The sequence below is a fragment of the Sinocyclocheilus anshuiensis genome, unplaced genomic scaffold, assembly GCF_001515605.1.
Source record: "Sinocyclocheilus anshuiensis isolate Anshui unplaced genomic scaffold, SAMN03320099.WGS_v1.1 scaffold409, whole genome shotgun sequence".
Classification (NCBI taxonomy): domain Eukaryota; kingdom Metazoa; phylum Chordata; class Actinopteri; order Cypriniformes; family Cyprinidae; genus Sinocyclocheilus; species Sinocyclocheilus anshuiensis.
The window spans coordinates 243,101-261,073 of record NW_015540855.1 but is presented as its reverse complement, the minus strand read 5'-3'; the positions used below and the strand labels follow the sequence as shown (position 1 = coordinate 261,073).

Genomic DNA, 17,973 nt, shown 5'->3' with positions numbered 1-17,973 from the left:
TGCAATATAACAAAGAGTGAAAAATTTAAGGGGGTCTGAATACTTTCCGTACCCACTGTATGTGTGTGTACTGTGTATATTTATTATGTAAGGAATAATTGACGACGAGTCGTTGAATTATTAGAAAAATTCGCGGAGTGGCCGTTACACCTCAGGTGTGCAATATATATATATATATATATATTTATATATGATTTTTATTAGGCATAAATATTTTATATATAAATATAACATATATTCCTTAAAAATATACATGCATGTGTTCATTTATATATACATAAATACACACAGTACACACATATATTTTGTAAACACAAACTTATATTTTGGATGCGATTAATTAATCGCGATTAATCATTTGACAGCACTAAATGTAATATACTATATTTTTTTTACATTTTAGGATAAATTATAATATAATACCACATAATATAATGTAATAGTTTAGCACTTTAGCAGTTTTGAGCACTCAAAATTAGAATATAATATGATATAAATTTATATAATTTGTTTGATGTACTTTTGTTTTTTTATGTGCTTTAGCACTCAAAATGCATTATAGTGAATAGCAAAAATATTAAAGGTGACATATCATGAAAATCTGACTTTTCCAGGTTTTAAGTGCTATAATCAGGTCCCTGGTGCATCTACCAACCAAAGAAACGTGAAAAAGATTAACCCAACCAGTTTGTTTAGGTAAGCCTTTTTCTGCAAGCGTCTGATCTGCTTCCACTCAATATAGGCATTTTCAAAATTATATAATAAATTATCTGTGGAGTATTTTGAGCTGAAACTTCACAGACACATTCTGGGGACACCAGAGACTTATATTACATATTGTAAAAAGGGGCATAATATGTCACTTTTAAATATATTACTTTATTCATCTGTTCCATGTTTTTTCCTGACTGTGTTGTAAGCTCTTCAGCATAAATTGCTACTCTAACAAATACATTTTCTTGTGGAGATTAATAAAGTATTTTTCTCATCTTCAATACTGAAAATAAACTTAGTAGCAGCAGTAATAGCCCATTTTAATGGCAAGACACTGTTTGTAATGTGACCTCAACTTGGTGACACCATGTTAAATATAACTTTCACAAGGACACTGATATGACCTCAGTGTTTATGTTGAGTGTACATCATTTACAACATTTATTTATCAGATTAGTCACTAATCATTTCTTGATGTGAAAACCTTTCAAATGAGATGACATTTGTAATGAAGTCGGACAGCAGTTGTATATGTGGTACCTGTCTGTGCGATTGACGTGCTGTATTGCTGACAGCAGGTCTGTTAGCACTAGAAGTTTCCCAGAGTCTGCAGTGCTGAAGGCACCTGTTGAGTATCCCTCAGGAAAGAGTTCCATCATTCCATCCTCATACATCTCATCCGACTTTTCCTGAAGCAAATACCACAAAGAATAATTAAAAAGCAGCAATAATAAGACAAAAAACAAGGCATGGCAAAATACCAGCACCTATTGTACCTGTAAAGTGTTATAGAGCAGCCCGGGGTGGTTGCAGAGTTTCTTGAGGGCGTTGATGCATGCGAGGTGTGGGCTGTGTGTATAAGTGTGTGTGCTGGCACCAGAGAGGCAGGCTCTGATGGGCCGTGTGGCCAGCAGGACTCCATACAAACGCAGCTGCAGTTCAGTGGGTTTGCAGAATACGGTCCACTCTATCCGCTCGGATAAATACTGATTAATGATCTCCTGAGTGCGCCGTAACGTAAACACACCTGCTAGACGAAAGAGCTCAGAGGCACGCTCCTCTCCAATGCACCACTCTTCCTGAAACACAGTTGTGATCAATGCCACTACAGCTAAAGGATACTGACTCACAGTCGGGGAAATTTTCTGAAGAGATTTTTAAAAAAAAATCTATTAATATCGGATGATGATCATTATTGGATATGTAATATGTAGTTTTACATTTGCATTACCTTTGCACTTAAATATTTAAAATGAATATACATGTGTGTGTGTGCATATAAATATATTTTAAGTAATATAATAATCATTTAAAATAAAATGTATATATAAAAAAATATTTTAAATAAATATTATAAATATTTTATTACTCTGAAAATGTAGAAGTTTACCTCAGTGCAGGTGGGCTGGCGAGATCTGAGAATGGGTTCTTCATAAATCTTCCTGTAGGCTGCAGATGTTCCCAGAATTCCTGGATTTACAAACTCAATGATGGAATAAAATTCCTGCAGGTCATTCTGCACTGGAGTACCTGTTAAATTAATAATTACACATTTTTTTAACAATTACATAATGTTTTACTACTACACTTGTTTACAAAAGTGTGTGTGTTTGTTTGAAATAGGAAACCTGTTAATATAAGACGGCGTTCACATGAGAGGGCTGTGAGTGCGCCGGCCGTTTTGATGTTGCTGTTTTTAAGGCGATGACCCTCGTCACAGATGAGCACTCCAAAATCCAGCTCTTTCAGCTGGTCCACAGAGCGCAAAAGCATCTCGTAACTGATCACCATGACGGAGCAAAGAGGAGAAGACACAAAGTCCTCCACACGGTGATCCTACAGAGACAACATATTCTTTTAACTTTCATCACTCTATCTATTATCTGACACAAACGGCCACACATACACACCTGGTCCACAGTGTAAACACTGATCCTCTCCCTGCCCAGCCACTTGTTGAACTCAGCAGCCCAGTTCTTGACCAAACTTCCTGGACAAACCACAAGTGCCCTCTTCAGTACGGGACATCCACCGTAGGGGCCCTGTCTCAGTAGCGTCCACAGAACACAAACACACTGCAGCGTTTTCCCCAGTCCCATCTCATCAGCCAGAATAGCCCCGCAGCGGCCAGGCAGTCTGCAGCACACAAACATACATGTGCAAAAACATGCAGAAGTGCATATGTAAGAACATTACAATAACAGATGAACTCTTATTTACCTAATTCCCATTAAACACTCATAAAGGAAGACCACACCCTCTCTTTGATGTGGCCGAAGATGATTGGTCAAATGGGGGTCGATGACCACATCCACCAGAGGAGAACCAGATTTATTATACAGCCACTGGTGATCAGTTGTTGGTCGCGGCATCACAAGGGCACCTTGGGACCAATAGAAAGTAAGCAGTATGGATATGGATAGCTTGGAATAAAATGTAATAATTATAATGTATATGAACGTTTCAGGGAAAGTGTTAATCCTGTAATGCAACCATTTCTTTGAAATTTTAACCATTTTAATCACCTTTTTGTCTTCATTATTTTCTTAAATGGACTTGCAGTGTACATTTTTAGAAGTATAACTATTACATGCATCGATTAAATCATTAAGTTGAGCATGTGCTATACCTGGTGCGTTCGGGTCATGTTTGGGTTTACAGATGGCTTTTTCAGGTTCAGAATCTGTAAGTGCACCTCCCTTGAGCGCTGGTTTGGTAAAGGATTTGGACACTGGTCGATATACAGGAGCCTTCAAGAGCCTTTCTGCAGGAGTCTCAACAGCAGCATTTTGAAAACAACGGCCTTTGGCGTAGTCCTCATCGGATATGACCCCCATGACTTCGATTTGCTTCCCTCCTACCGTAAGAGTCTGACCCTCACACAAGCTCTCCAGCTCTGATGCCTTATAGCCTGCACCTGACAGAAAAACACTGATTTAAAACACACATCTACACAGATTCAAGCATATTACCTCAAAAGTGAAGTAAAGGGAGAATTGTGCATTTCAAATAGGGATGCACCAATAATAAAATTCTTGATATTTAATTATTTATATGATATGGCTGATATCATGTCCAATATTAAAAAATTTAATATATTTTGATATAAAATTAAAAGTAAAAAACTAAAATCAATCATTTTAATGTTTAAAAAGTGAATTTAAGTAACAGAAAATTATAATGTACAGTGAGAAAAATTGGTATTCAGAGATTTACTAACAATTACATTTAACGGTGTTAGCTTAAATTAGTGTTTTTAAAAATGAACTCCAGTCTAAACCAGTCTAAACTAAATTAGATGACAATTTGGGGAAATGAGCAAAGCTTGCAGAAATATAAAATATCAACAGAAAAAAACTCTAATATATGCTGATAAACAATATATTGAACATCCCTATCTTCAAATACGCATTTATATACAAATCCAGAAGTACTGCTAGAATGTGCTGTGACAGGCAAACCTCGTCCAATGTCCCGCCCCTCCATGTCTTTGAGGACAACAGTCCGCCCCCTGGCAACAAGCACAGCGTCGCCTTCCCAGCGCTTATGCTTCCTTGATGACGCCTTGCACCACATTACACTATAGTAGCGTGCTTTAAAATAAACAAAAAAAGGATCAGCAGTGATATACAAAACAGCAATAGCCTAATCATAGACAATGTTTTACTGATTACAGTCTCAAATTAGAAATGTGCCTTTATACAGCCACTAAACATATGCATAATTGCTCATTTTGTGCCTTGTGCTTTTGTTCTGTCACATAAACTAATGTGTGAGATAGACAGATATATAGAGACAGACAGACAGACAGATAAGAGAGACAGACGGATGGATTTTATTATACTGAATTATACTGTAAATAATCACCCAAATGAAGTTCACATAAACATCTTGACTGATAACGTTCTCATTTATTGCTGTTGCTATGTAACACTCCCTGTCTAACAAAAAAGAATAAAAGGACAGGCTCAAAACAGTTTAAAGCAATTATGAATTTATTAGTGAATACATAGAAAATCAAATCTTATTTTCTTCTTTAACCAGGCATTAACCCATTAAAAACATTCATTTCTGCTACAAACATCAGGAACAATCCTTGTACAAATGTCGATCGAATACAAAAACAAGAAATAACTGTACAAACTGTATAAACAAGCCTGTTAATTTTAACTTCACATTACAGAGTTCCCTTTGTGATAGACTTTCAGACATGACACCATACGTGTCACATCAACGGCAATCCTTGGCGTAGCCTGGCCGCCCTCAATTTCTCCACTTTGACCCTTGACCGGAGTAGCTCCTCCTCCAGCTGTTGCTTTCTCTTAAGCCCCTCCCTCTTCTCCTCTAGATACAGTCCAAGCTTTCTGTGATTGGCCAGAAGCAGCTCATGCTCCTCTCGCATCATCTGCAGAGCTTCTGCCTCCAAAACTGGATTCTTGAACATTGCCCTCCCTCTCTGATACGCGCTCCTCCTGGGGCCGGGTGCCGACGGCGAGGGTGGCAGGTGTGCAGAAGAGGGGCACGGAGACAGAGAGGCCGCATACACGTGGGAGGCTAATTCTTCCTCCTCATCTTCCTCCACTTCCTCTACTTCATTGTCCCTCTCGTTCTGTCCGTGGTGGGCCTGACTGCTCGGGGTGGCGATGGTGACAGGTGAACTGTGGGATGTGATCAGGTGGATATCAGGAGGCGGTTTCACATCCTCAGTCTCCACCCTCACAGCCGCAACAGGCGCATAGTCCGACAAACTGCTGCCTGGCTGCTCTACTGGAGAATTCCTCTTGTACTGAAACCTAGCACAGACACATAAAAAAATTATAACATTGAATTTTTAACTAATAAAAATGCTGAATCTGATTCCACTAGTGAATTCAAATGAATCAGATCATGTGCATCCCCAGCTCTTGGCTGGATTTGTGGTGATAACAGACAAAAAGAAAGACCTGTTATTTTGTCAACACAAACGAAAGACATGGAGATGCTAGTGGAAAGTAACTCCTCTGGCACATGGTGGCAAACCTGGCATTAACGCAGCATCGGAAATACGGTTAATGACATCCAAATCCCCTCAGTGCTGCAGCTTACCTCTGGCACAAGACAGAGTGGAAGGACAGCGAGCGTGTGACTACAACGTTTGCTTTGACCGCATATGACATATTAAAACTAGCAAAGGAGATGTTCACATATCAAAACTGCTCAAGTCTAATTGGCTGAGTGTGACAATTAACACAGCAGCAGAAGGAAAAATCTGGGAAAAATGTATGTGAAGATATTAACAGAAGCTGAATCAATATTTTAAAGTCCTGTGGATGCACAGGATCTGATTCATTTAAATTCGCTAGTGGAATCAGATCCATCTTCTCAGAGTAGACAATTAGGCCTCCTGAGAGTATGTGTTTATGTATTTACTTGTTATTGATTTAATTTTTCCATAGGGTGATAGATATGTTTTTAATTATGGATGCACCTAATAATGTGGCAGTTTTGTCATGTAAGTATCTGTACGCTCAATCTCACCTGTGGAGCGCATTCGGCTCTTTGTCCCCCACGTGAAACAGTTGAGGTATCATTTCCATGATGCGCTTGGTTGGCTCCGAGATGCTGCCCCGGTACTCGGGTTGGGCATGGCTTCGCTGAAGAACTTCCTGCTTGGCACTTTCTTTAAGTCGCTTATAGAGGGTCCGAAGGCCCTGAGCCGTTCTGGGGGGCCTCTCGCCTCCGAAATTATTATAGCGCTCTGCTATGCTGTCCCAGCACCGGTTCTTATCCACGATCACGGCGTGCTTGTTGGTGTGCTCCTCCAGAATGCGTATGTGAGGCTGGACCAGCCGCAGAAGATCCAGTTTCTCAGATAGGGTGAAGTTGGAGGAGCGGGCCTTGCCGACCATGCTGTTTGACATGAATATGGTAGACATCCTGCTTTAGGCTGGTCTCAGTGCTCTAGGTTTGATCTCCTTCTCTTCTTTTCCCTGTGCTGTGTGTCTGTCTTTCTCTACTCACTTGTGTGAGCAGGTTGCTGCACTGCTTGTCTCAGTTAAACAACACACATGCACAAACTGGCTCTCAAGCACACAGACATAAGAAAAAGAATCAGGCTTAACTAGGCCAGCCTCGAATAGGCCCACGCCTACCCGGGGAGGGCTTTGTTGGAATTCCTTTTAGCTTAAGCTGACGCAGGTTCAGTAAAGCTGCTTAAGCCTGGCCTGACCTACATAACAAACCCGACTACATTAGACTAGAAACACAGGGGAGCTCTTTTATTCCGCTGCAAACAGCGACACGTATTGCGTTTTAGCGGGAAACGACTCAATGCGTGTTTTTGAACGTGTTGTAATATTTGAAGCGCGTCAGGTCCGTGTTTTGACAGGAGATAGGGTCCGCGCGACTGCTTAAACGCCAGAGGAAACATTAAACTGACGCGTTCGCGCCAGAACAACTCGAGCAGCGTTATGTGCGTGCGTACAGACAGTGTTTTGTGTGAGAGAGAACTGCTTTTCGGACACCAGTTGCTATTTATTTCCCAGGCTGACTGACAAATGCACCACTGCTCACACTCATAGTAAACAGGACATCTCTGCCTTGAATCTGGGCAAATCCGTGCGCGGCACGAATACGATCCAATAAGCACATCGCGCCTGTCAATCAAGCAGTCAGTGCGCACGGATTGGTTAGTTTCACTCAAAGCCGAAGTTAAAGGCGGGGAATAGAGATGCCGTTTGTTCAACCTGACCGCTCGCCGAGCCTTTGTTGTTTTTCTCTACTAGATTTCCTCAAAGAATTAAAACAAAGTGCATTTCCTCTTTATTAATCTTTATCTTAATCTCTTTCTTAGTGTTTAAGTGTACACTACATCCTAGCAACCTGTGCGACATTATAAAATATCAACGTGATGAGGTTCACAAGACCATGCAAAACAGACGCATCACTCAAAAGCAAACAAGACAAAACAAAAAACGAACATTTCTCTTTAGATTTAACTCAAAAAACAAACAAAGCAAAACAAAAAATTAGTCAAGTCGCCCATGGCAATGCTGTAACATTATATCAGTGCTAATCAAAATATAATTTTTTTTACATAGCTGTGCTTTTGCTCTCTCTTTGTGTCTCTACAAAAACGCCGGTAAATAGTAACGTAATTAAAACATATATCAACATTTCATTACCATGTATTTATTTATTTGGGGAATAGCAGTGTAATAAAGGGAATAATACAGTCATTATTGCAAAATAACAGCCATTAGAGTAATCCAAGTCTGGGGTTTGTTTTGCGATAATGACCGTCAGCTCAATTAAGTTCTCAGATTTTTGGATTATGGGTAAATTACAGGAGATTTTAAAACCTACTAGTTTCTAAAACCAATTGTTACAAGAAGATAATAAATTGAAAACATAAAAACACCATTTAAGATGAGTTGTAACTACAGAACACTTTTTCAGCAATGTGTTTACATTGTTGAGTGGCACAGGATTATCAAAAATAAAAATCTACATATAAAAATCTAGTAAAGAGGTCCTCCTTTGAGTCTTAGTTTAAAATGTGGTTACAAATAATGCATTACACAGATATTACCAAAGGAAAATCCTTTTATTTATACTAATATACACTAACCAGACTGAAAAATCTGTTTAGCATTTACTGAACAAAAAATAAAACAAGTGATATTTCAATCACCTTTCAATCATAACACACACCCAAAATACGACAGTACTGTATCTTACCGGTAGCTGTGCAGCTGGCGAGCGTGTTTGGCTGTGTTGAGCAGCTGTCTTTATCTGCTGGTTGTTCAGGTTCAGAAAAGTCAGGTGAAGAACTGAAGCTGTTTTCCTTACATTCACCGTGAGGAACTGCACCCAGCACCCTGGCTAAAGCCTTACTGGCCACTGGAGCATTAGTCACAGCTGGAGTATCTCCACTACTCAAACACCTCTGGACCTGCATGGAGAATTAACTTTTGAAACAACATCCGAAGGAAAAACAGACCCTAATGCATGCACCTCGTCAATCACATTGTTACACTGCACTATTATCATGATACAGATGAAAACACTAGTAATAACACATACAAACAACCTGAGTAGGCAATGTGAACATTAAGATGTTATCAATCACATATAAATTATGTACATAATCACAAACACTGCATAAAATTTGTCATCATGACCACTTTTTCAATATTCTCTTGTTTGTGACCTTATTGAGCAGCACATTTCCCAAAGCAGGTGTGGGTGGTGCTGATGGTTCTGGTTGGGGATGAGATAAAGGTGGCCCATTGTTCTTTGCTGGCCCTGGTGGCATAAACCTGGGTTTCTTAGCAGTATTTCCACTGAGCTGACTCGGAGCTCCAGATCTACGCATTCTGTCAATAAAGACACACAGTAATAAAACCATTAAAGATTAAAGGGATACCTTATATTCTTCTGTAAAAAAAAACTGAAGGAGAAATTATTAACAATTCTTTTAGTACATTTGAGGAAGAAATATTTGGAAAAAAAGAGATGCAGTTCTTACTGTATTTATTGCCCCAGCAGTCTGTTGTCAATGATTTAAAACAGAACTGACAGAACCCCAGAAATTATTTTACTTAAGTTATTCATTTATTGTGTGCGTTTACACCATAGACTGTATAAAAACAGGTTTACACACTTTTAGAGGCGGCATGAATGCAAGCAATTGGTCATAATTATACATTAAATATAAATAAAATCAAAAAGGTGTTAACATTTAATTATTTTACTTTTTATAAAATTCCACTGATTACAACTAAACTCATATATCTACTATCTGATGTCATATGAACAACCAGTCAGTAACTACACTGATTTAAGTCTCACGAGCCTTGAGTATAACATAACACAGTAACGGTTCTTAAATAAATAACGGTGGCTCTCGTAGTACGTTAAGTGTTATTGGTTCACTGAAAAGAAACGACTCTATAGGAGTCATTCGGTCAGGAATTGTACTGGCTGTATATTCTTAATTCATTAAAAAGAGCCTGCTCAAACGGGTTTGGGATGACATAAATTTCATTTTGGGTGAACTAACGTTATCCCTTTAGTCTAAGCTAGGCAAAGGACATATAAAAAGCATCTGTCGCTGTTTTGAGCTAAACCAGGGTGAACAACTAAAGCTTGTTGGCTGTCTCTAATTCTCCAATAACTTTTCAAGTGTACTTGAATTTAATATACTACAAGTAGACAGACAGTACGTTAAATGCTTACCTTTTATTGTTTTCTCCTCGTATGTCAAGTCAATCACTTTTCCTATTTTCAAAAACTCCCTCGAAGAAACACCGCAAGCTCGCGTCTCCCACGGAAGTGACGTGTCTTCACCGCGATTGGTCGAAACGAGACGTCACGTGAAGGGGGTGGAATGCAGGAGCTTATGAGCAGCAAAAATCAACAGTAAAGAGAGGTGTCAAAGAAACCTGACAGTAAATGTTGACTGCTAAAATTGTATCTAATCCAGCAGAAGTAAATGAAGCAAAATCAGGAGACGTCTCAAAATTTTGATCCCTGTCAACCATCACTTATCAAACAGGCAAGTACTATGTGAAACTTACACATTATTAACCCTTACTTGTTTTATTTTAATTAATGTACATTATACAACAGATATGACCATACAGCTTTTGTACACAAGTATAGTTTTGACATCAAACCATTTATTGATTTGTATGTCTTTTATTCGTTTCAAAATAAAATCAGACATAGATCCTTACAGTCTTTCATTAATTACTATCATTCATGCTTCAGATTCATATTAACTGTAGAGATGGGTTATTAATTAACATATTTTATTGACAAGCAGTACATTTTTATTTCTGTATGGTTTCTGTTTTCATTTGTACTGTACAGGTTTCCCACAGCCAATGAAACCTAAATATATGTCAGTAAATTGTTGTCTTGAAAAAGACAGTATAAAAGAAATCTTATAAAGTCATAGATGTTTCTATAAACAAGACACATTTTTTTTTCGTTATCCTTAGCTCTAGAATATTTAATTTGCAAGTATAATTTCTGTAAAATATATTTAAAAACATTTAAAATCATAAATGATCGGAAATGTCATCGAGAAATCATAGAAAAGTCTTGTAAATTCATTGGTCAGTGTGTGGGAACATTGACTTTAGTCATTTGTAATATATAGTGCTTGACTGTGATGGTATTTCATTTTTATTTCATGATCACATGTAACTTCAGTCACTGTTTTATCTCTTGCATGTGCACGGATGCATGTCCGGTTGTGTTTGTGCCAATGTTTTATATACTGCTGCATGTCTGAAAGTGAAGTTACAATGTTGCTGTGTGGAAAATAATCCAATCAGAGTGTGGGAAAGCGTAATCCGGTCTAATCCCAGCACAGCCATGAAGAACAGAGATCATTCAGGCAGTGAGAGTGTCCAGACACAGACACACCAGCACACACAAACACATCCTCTCCTTCAGAAAAAACATTCACAGTTACACAGTATTTCCTCAACTGTGGATCTGCAACAAATGACAATAAAGGTTTAACTAGAGTGCCACAGCATAGAAAAGTGTTAATACAGAATGAAATGCACAAGCCACACGTTGACAGCGTAGACGAGATCAGTTGTTTTTACTCTCACATGTCCAGACAGGTGCACAGGTCACCTGTTACTTTTAAGTGGTTGTTTTTGAGGATGTCTTGCATTGATCTTGCATTTATCGATTTGACCAATGTTTTTTTTTTCAGTATTAATCATTATCTACATACAGCTTTGTGGAAATTTATTTATTACCTCTGCAAGTGCGTTAAAGTTCAAGTACAAGTCTCCATTTGTTTACACGTTTGTCAGTTTATTTAGCCTATTTTTAATATTATTGTTGCTAGCGTTGCTGATATAAAAATGAAAAAGCTATGTTTTTATTGTTGTGAAATGAAGATGAAATATAACAAAATCAGAAGTAAAACATTAAATAAATATCAATTTTGCATATCAGTTATAGGACACATAAACAAATAATCGGTATTGGTTATAAAAATCTTTATGGGTAATTCTAAAATAAAATAAAAAAAAATCTAAATCTAAATGTATTCTCAAACATGCATCTTAGATATGAGTTTTGTATTTCTGAACTCTCCATGTTCAATTTTACCATAGAACCACCAGAAATATTTCCCTTTGGATGTAGAATTTATGTGTAGGATATTTGTGTAGTTGATAGATGGTGTGTGGGGTTGCCAGGTGCTTCAGTCTCATCATGTGATCACAGCATGAGGAAGAGATTCCCAAAGGGTTCCCCTAAGAGATTTAGGCAAGTGTGTGTTGTGTTTTTGCAAATTTGTTATACATTAGATGGTCTGTGGTACAGGTGAGAGTTGCTTTGAAAAGGTGCCTCATAAACTGCTTGCCATACAGTTCATGCTCCTTAAAGAGTCTGTTTCCTAAGAGTTTTTGAAAATTTTCACCCTGGCAGGCGTTTTCAAAAATGTTCGGTTTCAGTGACCTGGTGCTGCGCTTGCATGAGGACGAACGGCCAAACCGTGTAGAAAAAGCTGCGGTTTAAAAAATAACCGCGTGTGGACAGGGCCTAAATGAAGATGGCAAACTGACCCCAGATCCCCAGTGAATGTCTACAGTTGTAACCCCACCCACTCATGTTTCAGTCCAACAGCTGCCACCTGGCTGTTTCTACGGCAACTGACCAGACCACCTTCAGCAAGCACACCTGAGAGAAGGAGGGAGAGAGGGGAAGACAAGATACCACAGACTCTGTTAGGTAATTTAACTTTATATATATATATTTTAAATACATTTTCTGGATATATTTTTAATATACATTATGCTGTTATGTTTACATGAATAGCCTGTATGATTTAGTGTACGCATGCAGTGGCCTTCAATATTTTAAACCTCATTTAAATAATTTTTTAATATAAAATAAATATTAATAACTATTATGATTATTTTTCATTTTTTTCAACGGTTTAACATTTGGAAAAATCCATTATTTATTTTAATGTAAAATAAAAAAAAAAAGATTACATTTCTGTACCAAACGTTTAGGACGTTTAACAAAAAAAATATTTAGCTTCAAAATATTTTTTACTACATTTTTCTTTTTAAAAGCTTAAGATATTCAAACATTTAAACATTGTTGTTTGTATAGTTTTGATTTTAAAATTAATTTAAAATAAATTAAGTATGGTTTATATTAATGTAACTTGTTATGACTTTGATACAACTTTAAGTTAAGTAATATATTTTTTGAATATATATTTTTCAAATTATATTTTAGGAAATTTTCCATGTATTTTTAATACAAGTTATTCTTATCGATAGCCTGTAGGTTTTAGTGTGCACATACAGTGGACTTAAAGACATAATTTAGTAAAATAAATATTATTGTTAAATTTTAAATTTTATCTAAAACAATCTATTCAATTTATTTTGCTATAAAGTAAAGTTGTTGTTGTTGTTGTTTTTGGCTAAATGTCTGGTTTAAAATGTTTAATAGATAAAAGTATTAATGTGCAAATTATGTTATTGTATTTTTGGATCCATCCATCCATTATCCAGACAGCTTATCCTCTGCAGGATAGGTGTATTGTTGAATTTCAAAATTAAATTTAATTAAATGTTAAATTTTTCCTATTATAGTAAAGTAACATGTTATAACCATAAGACAACATTTGAGTTATTATATGTATTTTGGTACTTTACATCAGTTTGTTCAGTGTTGTTTTCTGTGTGTGTGTACTCTAGGATGGGCTACGATCTAGAACGTTTTGTAGGCTATGTGAACGAGGGTCTGCTGTGCTGTGTGTGTCGGGACGTGTTAGAAGATCCTTTGCAGGCTCTGTGTGAACATGCCTTCTGCAGCTCCTGCATTCATGGATGGCTCGTCCACCATAACACCTGTCCAGAGGACCGCTTGCCTTTAGACATCACACATCTACGCCCACTGTTCAGGTAACACAGATGTATTAAATACCTTGCATAGAATCACCTGATCGTTAATGCCATTCATTTTATTGACTTATAAATACGTGTGTATGGTGTGCTACAGATACATGAGAAATGATTTAGCAAGGCTGCAGGTGAGGTGTGTGTTCCGGCCACAAGGTTGTGAGGTCACATGCGCTCTGGAGTCTGTTCATCGGCATGAGCAACAGTGTGATTACGCTTTGCTGAACTGCAGTAATGCAGGTACATATATAGTTATATCTTGGTACCCACAATTTGTTGGCAGGGAACAGGTGGCTTATACATGGCAGCTACAGTCTCATTCATACATATACAATACAAGCGCTGTTGTAACAGCAGATGAAAGAGTGTTGTAGCTGCATGATAAAGCATCTAGAGTTGAGTGATCACATTTTTAATTATTAATGAGGGACCCCCTCAGGCAGCCAATGAGGTGAAACGTTTACCTCAGGGATAAAACAATTGAGCTGTTCCGTCAGTAAGCTAAGCAGATTCTTGCACATAATACATATGCATTAGTTTTAGTAAGCTTAATGCAACATTCCCTAATCCTGGAAATCTTTGTTTGTGTGTTTGTGTGTGTGTGTGTGTGTATGTATATAAAAATGCAGGTGATGAGTATTGTGCTATCGTTGTGGTAGGTGTACTGTGTTTTATATGTGCTGTGTGACTGTTGTGTCTTTTTCTTCAACAATAAACCTTCTGCTTGCTGTGCCAACATTTTCACTGGCTGCTCAAAGATTATACATTTAATTAACTGTATAATTTCATAAATGTAATTAAATTGTATAATTTTTATTCATGTATTTTATATTTATGAATGTAGTTTAAAAATAATTAATAATCATTTAATAATTTAATCAAATATTATTTTAGATATTACATTTTTTATTAATTTAAAGTTTTCTTTACAAAGAAAATTGGCATTATTAGCTGGAAATTATAGTAATTATAATTAGTTATAAAATAGAAAACGGTTATATAAAATTTAACAATATTTACTGTATTTTTTATTAAATAGTCTAACTGATCTGACCCCAAACTTTTTTTTATCATTTATTTAGATGAATACTTAGGTTCATCATTTTAAATGTATAGTTTTCACATTTATTTAATATTTGAAAAAAAAAATATTTTTTAAAAAACATATATCCATTTTTTTTTATCAAATGTTAAGTTTACTTCCTAAAAAGAACCGGCAATACTAGCTGGACATTATATAATTAGTTATACAATTAACTCAGAGTCACAAATTCATCAATACTTTTGCTGTAAAGTGTTACTGATTGATTTGTAATTTTTGACTCATTCTCACTGATCCTGGCAAGGCTATCACATATCATTCTCACAATTTCAACAAATCCTTGTCCTGAACTAGATCATTTTACCTAGGGCTGTCCTCATTGTTCAGCCCTGCCTGTTAGATGCTATTTCAATAATTTTTCTCTGTTCTTTGTGCATGAACATTTGTTATGTGCCAGGGTTTCCTCTATTTTTGATGTTTAATGTAAAATTTTCTTTTGCGGTGGCATTCAGGCTGCCCGGTTCAGGTGTCGCGGCGCTCTCTGGAAGCTCATCTGTGTGTGTGTGAATACAGCAGTAGAGTCTGTGCAAGCGGCTGTGGATACACAATCCTAAACACAGAGGAGGCCCAACACAACTGTGTATCGGATCTACGAGCCGAGCTGGACATGCTCAGGTAAAAACATCAGCTCAAGTACTGACTGTCACCATGTAAATGTTTTTAAGCTTGAAAAATGTCTGGGCGTGTTTGTTACAGGGCAGAATTAGACTGCAAAGTCGAAGAGGTGCGACGTGAAATGGAATCTCGCTTGGATTCCCAAAGAAGACACATGGTGCAGAAGGAGAGTCTGCTGAGGTGTGAAGTGGACGAACTGAAGGTACCATACTTATTACATCAGCAGGCTTGTGTGTGTGTAGCGAGTTACTGACGTGTGTGTGTGTGTGTATTTGTGCAAAGAGCCAGCTGTCCAGAGTCATGTCAGATGTCCGCGTTCTGCTGGCTGCAGAGAGAGCGCGCAGACAAGAGCTGGAGAGGACGGAGCTGGAGAAGGCAGAGCTTCTTGAACTTTTAAAAAAGGAGGGGCTCAGACCGGCCACGCCCTCTGGAGCAGCACCGCCCCCTGCTGAGGTGCAGAGAAAGCTGAGCCCAAGAAGCCTAGCTTTGGACTGCATCAAAAGAAAGAATAGAGAGGTGACAGTCATCCGAGGACACTGCTTTTCACGGCAGAACAGTAAGGAAGACGGAATGTCACATCATATGATGCTAATAGAAAACCACTGACTGGAACTCATCATCTGAATGAAGCCCCATTATTGCAGTTCCTCGGGGTGAACCGAATGATTGATATGAGATTGGCTATGTTCGATGATTTATCCAAATTGTGTAGTAAAAATACTTTTTTTGACCAATTTTGTATGTTTCTAGACTTTTAGAGGCTTGTTTTCCTATTTAAAAGTACAAGAGATGCATTCTGTTAAATCGTTGATATTAAAACAGTTTTGACGAGGTAGACTGTGGATTTCTATATAAAAATACACTCAAAAACATACAAGAATTTAATCATATTTAATGGTTTTAAAAAGGAGAGAAACACAAAACATGACAATGATATACATAATATCAGCCAATGGTTGCAACAGATACAGCAGATCCACATCCTGATTGGTCCTTTAGAGCCTGACGGCTGAGTCTGCTTTGCTCAAGGCAGCGTTTAGCGAGTGAATGAGCGGACGTGTCTGCCCCGTCCGCCTCCGCCGCTGTTGAACTTCCCTTGACCACGACCACCGCCACTTACTCCACCTCCTCCTACACTAACACCACCACTCAGCCAGGACAGGCCCATCCCTCTGCCTCTGGTGGCTCTGTCCCGAGGAGCCAATCGGTAAGCACCTGAAGAGTTGGGACAGAGCGTTCAGGAACTGTTTGACATGTAGGTGTAGGGTGAGCTACAGAGCTTGTAAAAACATTTTATTCATTAGAGAAGTATTTTTTCACTTTTAAAGGGGTCATTGCTAAACGTTGCTAAAAAGAACATTATTTGGTGTATTTGGTGTAATGCAATGTGTTTATGCGGTTTAAGGTTAAAAAAACATTATTTTCCACATAATGTACATTATTGTTTCTCCTCTATGCCCCGCCTTTCTGAAACGCATCGATTTTTACAAAGCTCATCGGGCTGAAAAGCGAGGTGTGCTCTGATTGGCCAGCTATCCAGTGCGTTGTGATTAGCCGAATACCTCAAGCGTGTGACGGAAATGTTACGCCCCTTACCATACTGTGATGCCGTCTCCCGGCATGACTAGACAAATCCAGTAAAACCCATTATAAACGAGGCATTTGTTGCATCCAGTGGGGACATAATTACTGATTATGACTTATACTGTCTTTTTACGCGTTGCGTATCGCGCTGCGTAAACATAAAACCATGTCTGCATTTGTGATCGGAGAAACAGCAAACAACAAGCGCTACTCTACACTGCTCAAAACTCAACGTTTGACTCGTCAGTGGCAAATCCTTTAAATATGAAAACGTACTTACAGGCTGTGAGTCAGAAGCGCCAGACTGTCCTTGCAAAGTTGGAATTGCCCCACTTTATAGAAACAGACACCGGCATTGTAGGCTACTCTCTCAGTAAACAGTCCTTGTCCTTCATAAAATGCGCTGCGATCAGCACGTTCACCCACGCTGTGCAGACAGAGCGAGAATGGCAGACAAACATCAACAACCCGTTCTGCCTTCCTGGTATTGTAGTACTATTAAAGTTTTCTCCCTGGTGAATGACACATGATGTAGCCCAGCAGTTCCCAATTCCAGTCCTCGCGATTCAGATAACCAGCTCGTTAGAAGTGAGCTACGTGCATGAACTGTGTTCCGATCCATATGATCCCTACACAGTGTTCATTGCTCCCTCGTCCCTGAGCGGGGGAAATCCGTTGAAGGTTACTTCACTTCGGAACATGGGCTGGAATTGGGAACCGCTGTTGTAGCCTATTGTAGTAATGTTGTCTCTGGTATTCTGGTCTGTGAGTGTAAATGCGTTAAGGGGGTGTGGCTTTGGACGGCGATTGCAGGGAGGGTGGGACGTTCGCTTACAGTGCTATCAGGCTAAAGTTAGCATTTTCCAAGATCTACTGCACAACAAAGTAGTTTCGCTTTCACAACAAAACACACAGCGTCTCCACGACATGGCAGCGACAACAACAATACTAAAGCGAGAATAAAAATTACGCCTTCTTTCTTTGTGTGAACATTTGGGCGGCGTTATGCAAGTCTTCCCACAT

At 38.2% G+C, this 17,973-nt stretch overlaps 4 protein-coding genes across 5 annotated transcripts in view; 1 reads left to right on the top strand and 3 right to left on the bottom strand.

Annotated features, from left to right (window-relative positions):
• rad54b (RAD54 homolog B) overlaps window positions 1-10,053 on the bottom strand; it is a 12,462-nt gene extending 2,409 nt beyond the window's left edge. Inside the window, exons 1-11 of the mRNA XM_016485275.1 lie at window positions 9,934-10,053; window positions 8,906-9,071; window positions 8,434-8,647; window positions 4,176-4,307; window positions 3,344-3,631; window positions 2,935-3,097; window positions 2,625-2,850; window positions 2,343-2,550; window positions 2,105-2,244; window positions 1,491-1,793; window positions 1,255-1,403 (exon numbers count right to left, since the gene is read on the bottom strand). Of these exons, the coding sequence (XP_016340761.1) occupies window positions 1,255-1,403; window positions 1,491-1,793; window positions 2,105-2,244; window positions 2,343-2,550; window positions 2,625-2,850; window positions 2,935-3,097; window positions 3,344-3,631; window positions 4,176-4,307; window positions 8,434-8,647; window positions 8,906-9,070 (1,988 nt within the window). The 5' untranslated portion in view covers window position 9,071; window positions 9,934-10,053. The remainder of the gene's footprint in view (window positions 1-1,254; window positions 1,404-1,490; window positions 1,794-2,104; window positions 2,245-2,342; window positions 2,551-2,624; window positions 2,851-2,934; window positions 3,098-3,343; window positions 3,632-4,175; window positions 4,308-8,433; window positions 8,648-8,905; window positions 9,072-9,933) is intronic.
• Window positions 4,877-6,794, bottom strand: LOC107687811 (fibrinogen silencer-binding protein-like). The gene is made up of 2 exons (XM_016485276.1): window positions 6,232-6,794; window positions 4,877-5,507 (listed from the first exon to the last, which is right to left on the bottom strand). The coding sequence occupies exons 1-2, from the start codon at window positions 6,627-6,629 to the stop codon at window positions 4,940-4,942; spliced, it is 966 nt and encodes a 321-aa protein (XP_016340762.1). The 5' UTR covers window positions 6,630-6,794; the 3' UTR covers window positions 4,877-4,939.
• A 34-nt stretch (window positions 10,054-10,087) lies between the features above and the next one.
• On the top strand, window positions 10,088-16,128 carry rnf41l (ring finger protein 41, like). Of its 2 annotated transcripts, XM_016485274.1 has the most exons (7): window positions 10,088-11,485; window positions 12,347-12,459; window positions 13,446-13,652; window positions 13,750-13,889; window positions 15,204-15,366; window positions 15,448-15,568; window positions 15,649-16,128. In XM_016485274.1, exons 3-7 carry the CDS (start codon window positions 13,447-13,449, stop codon window positions 15,970-15,972), a joined length of 954 nt encoding a protein of 317 aa, XP_016340760.1. In that variant the 5' UTR covers window positions 10,088-11,485; window positions 12,347-12,459; window position 13,446; the 3' UTR covers window positions 15,973-16,128. The 2 variants fall into 2 exon arrangements, with proteins under 2 accessions (XP_016340760.1, XP_016340759.1); XM_016485273.1 differs by lacking the exon at window positions 10,088-11,485 and having other exon boundaries at window positions 12,213-12,459.
• A 144-nt stretch (window positions 16,129-16,272) lies between these two features.
• Window positions 16,273-17,973, bottom strand: part of virma (vir like m6A methyltransferase associated) — a 19,095-nt gene continuing 17,394 nt past the window's right edge. The window contains exon 20 of the mRNA XM_016485265.1: window positions 16,273-16,581. Coding sequence (XP_016340751.1) covers window positions 16,403-16,581 — 179 coding nt within the window. The 3' untranslated portion in view covers window positions 16,273-16,402. The remainder of the gene's footprint in view (window positions 16,582-17,973) is intronic.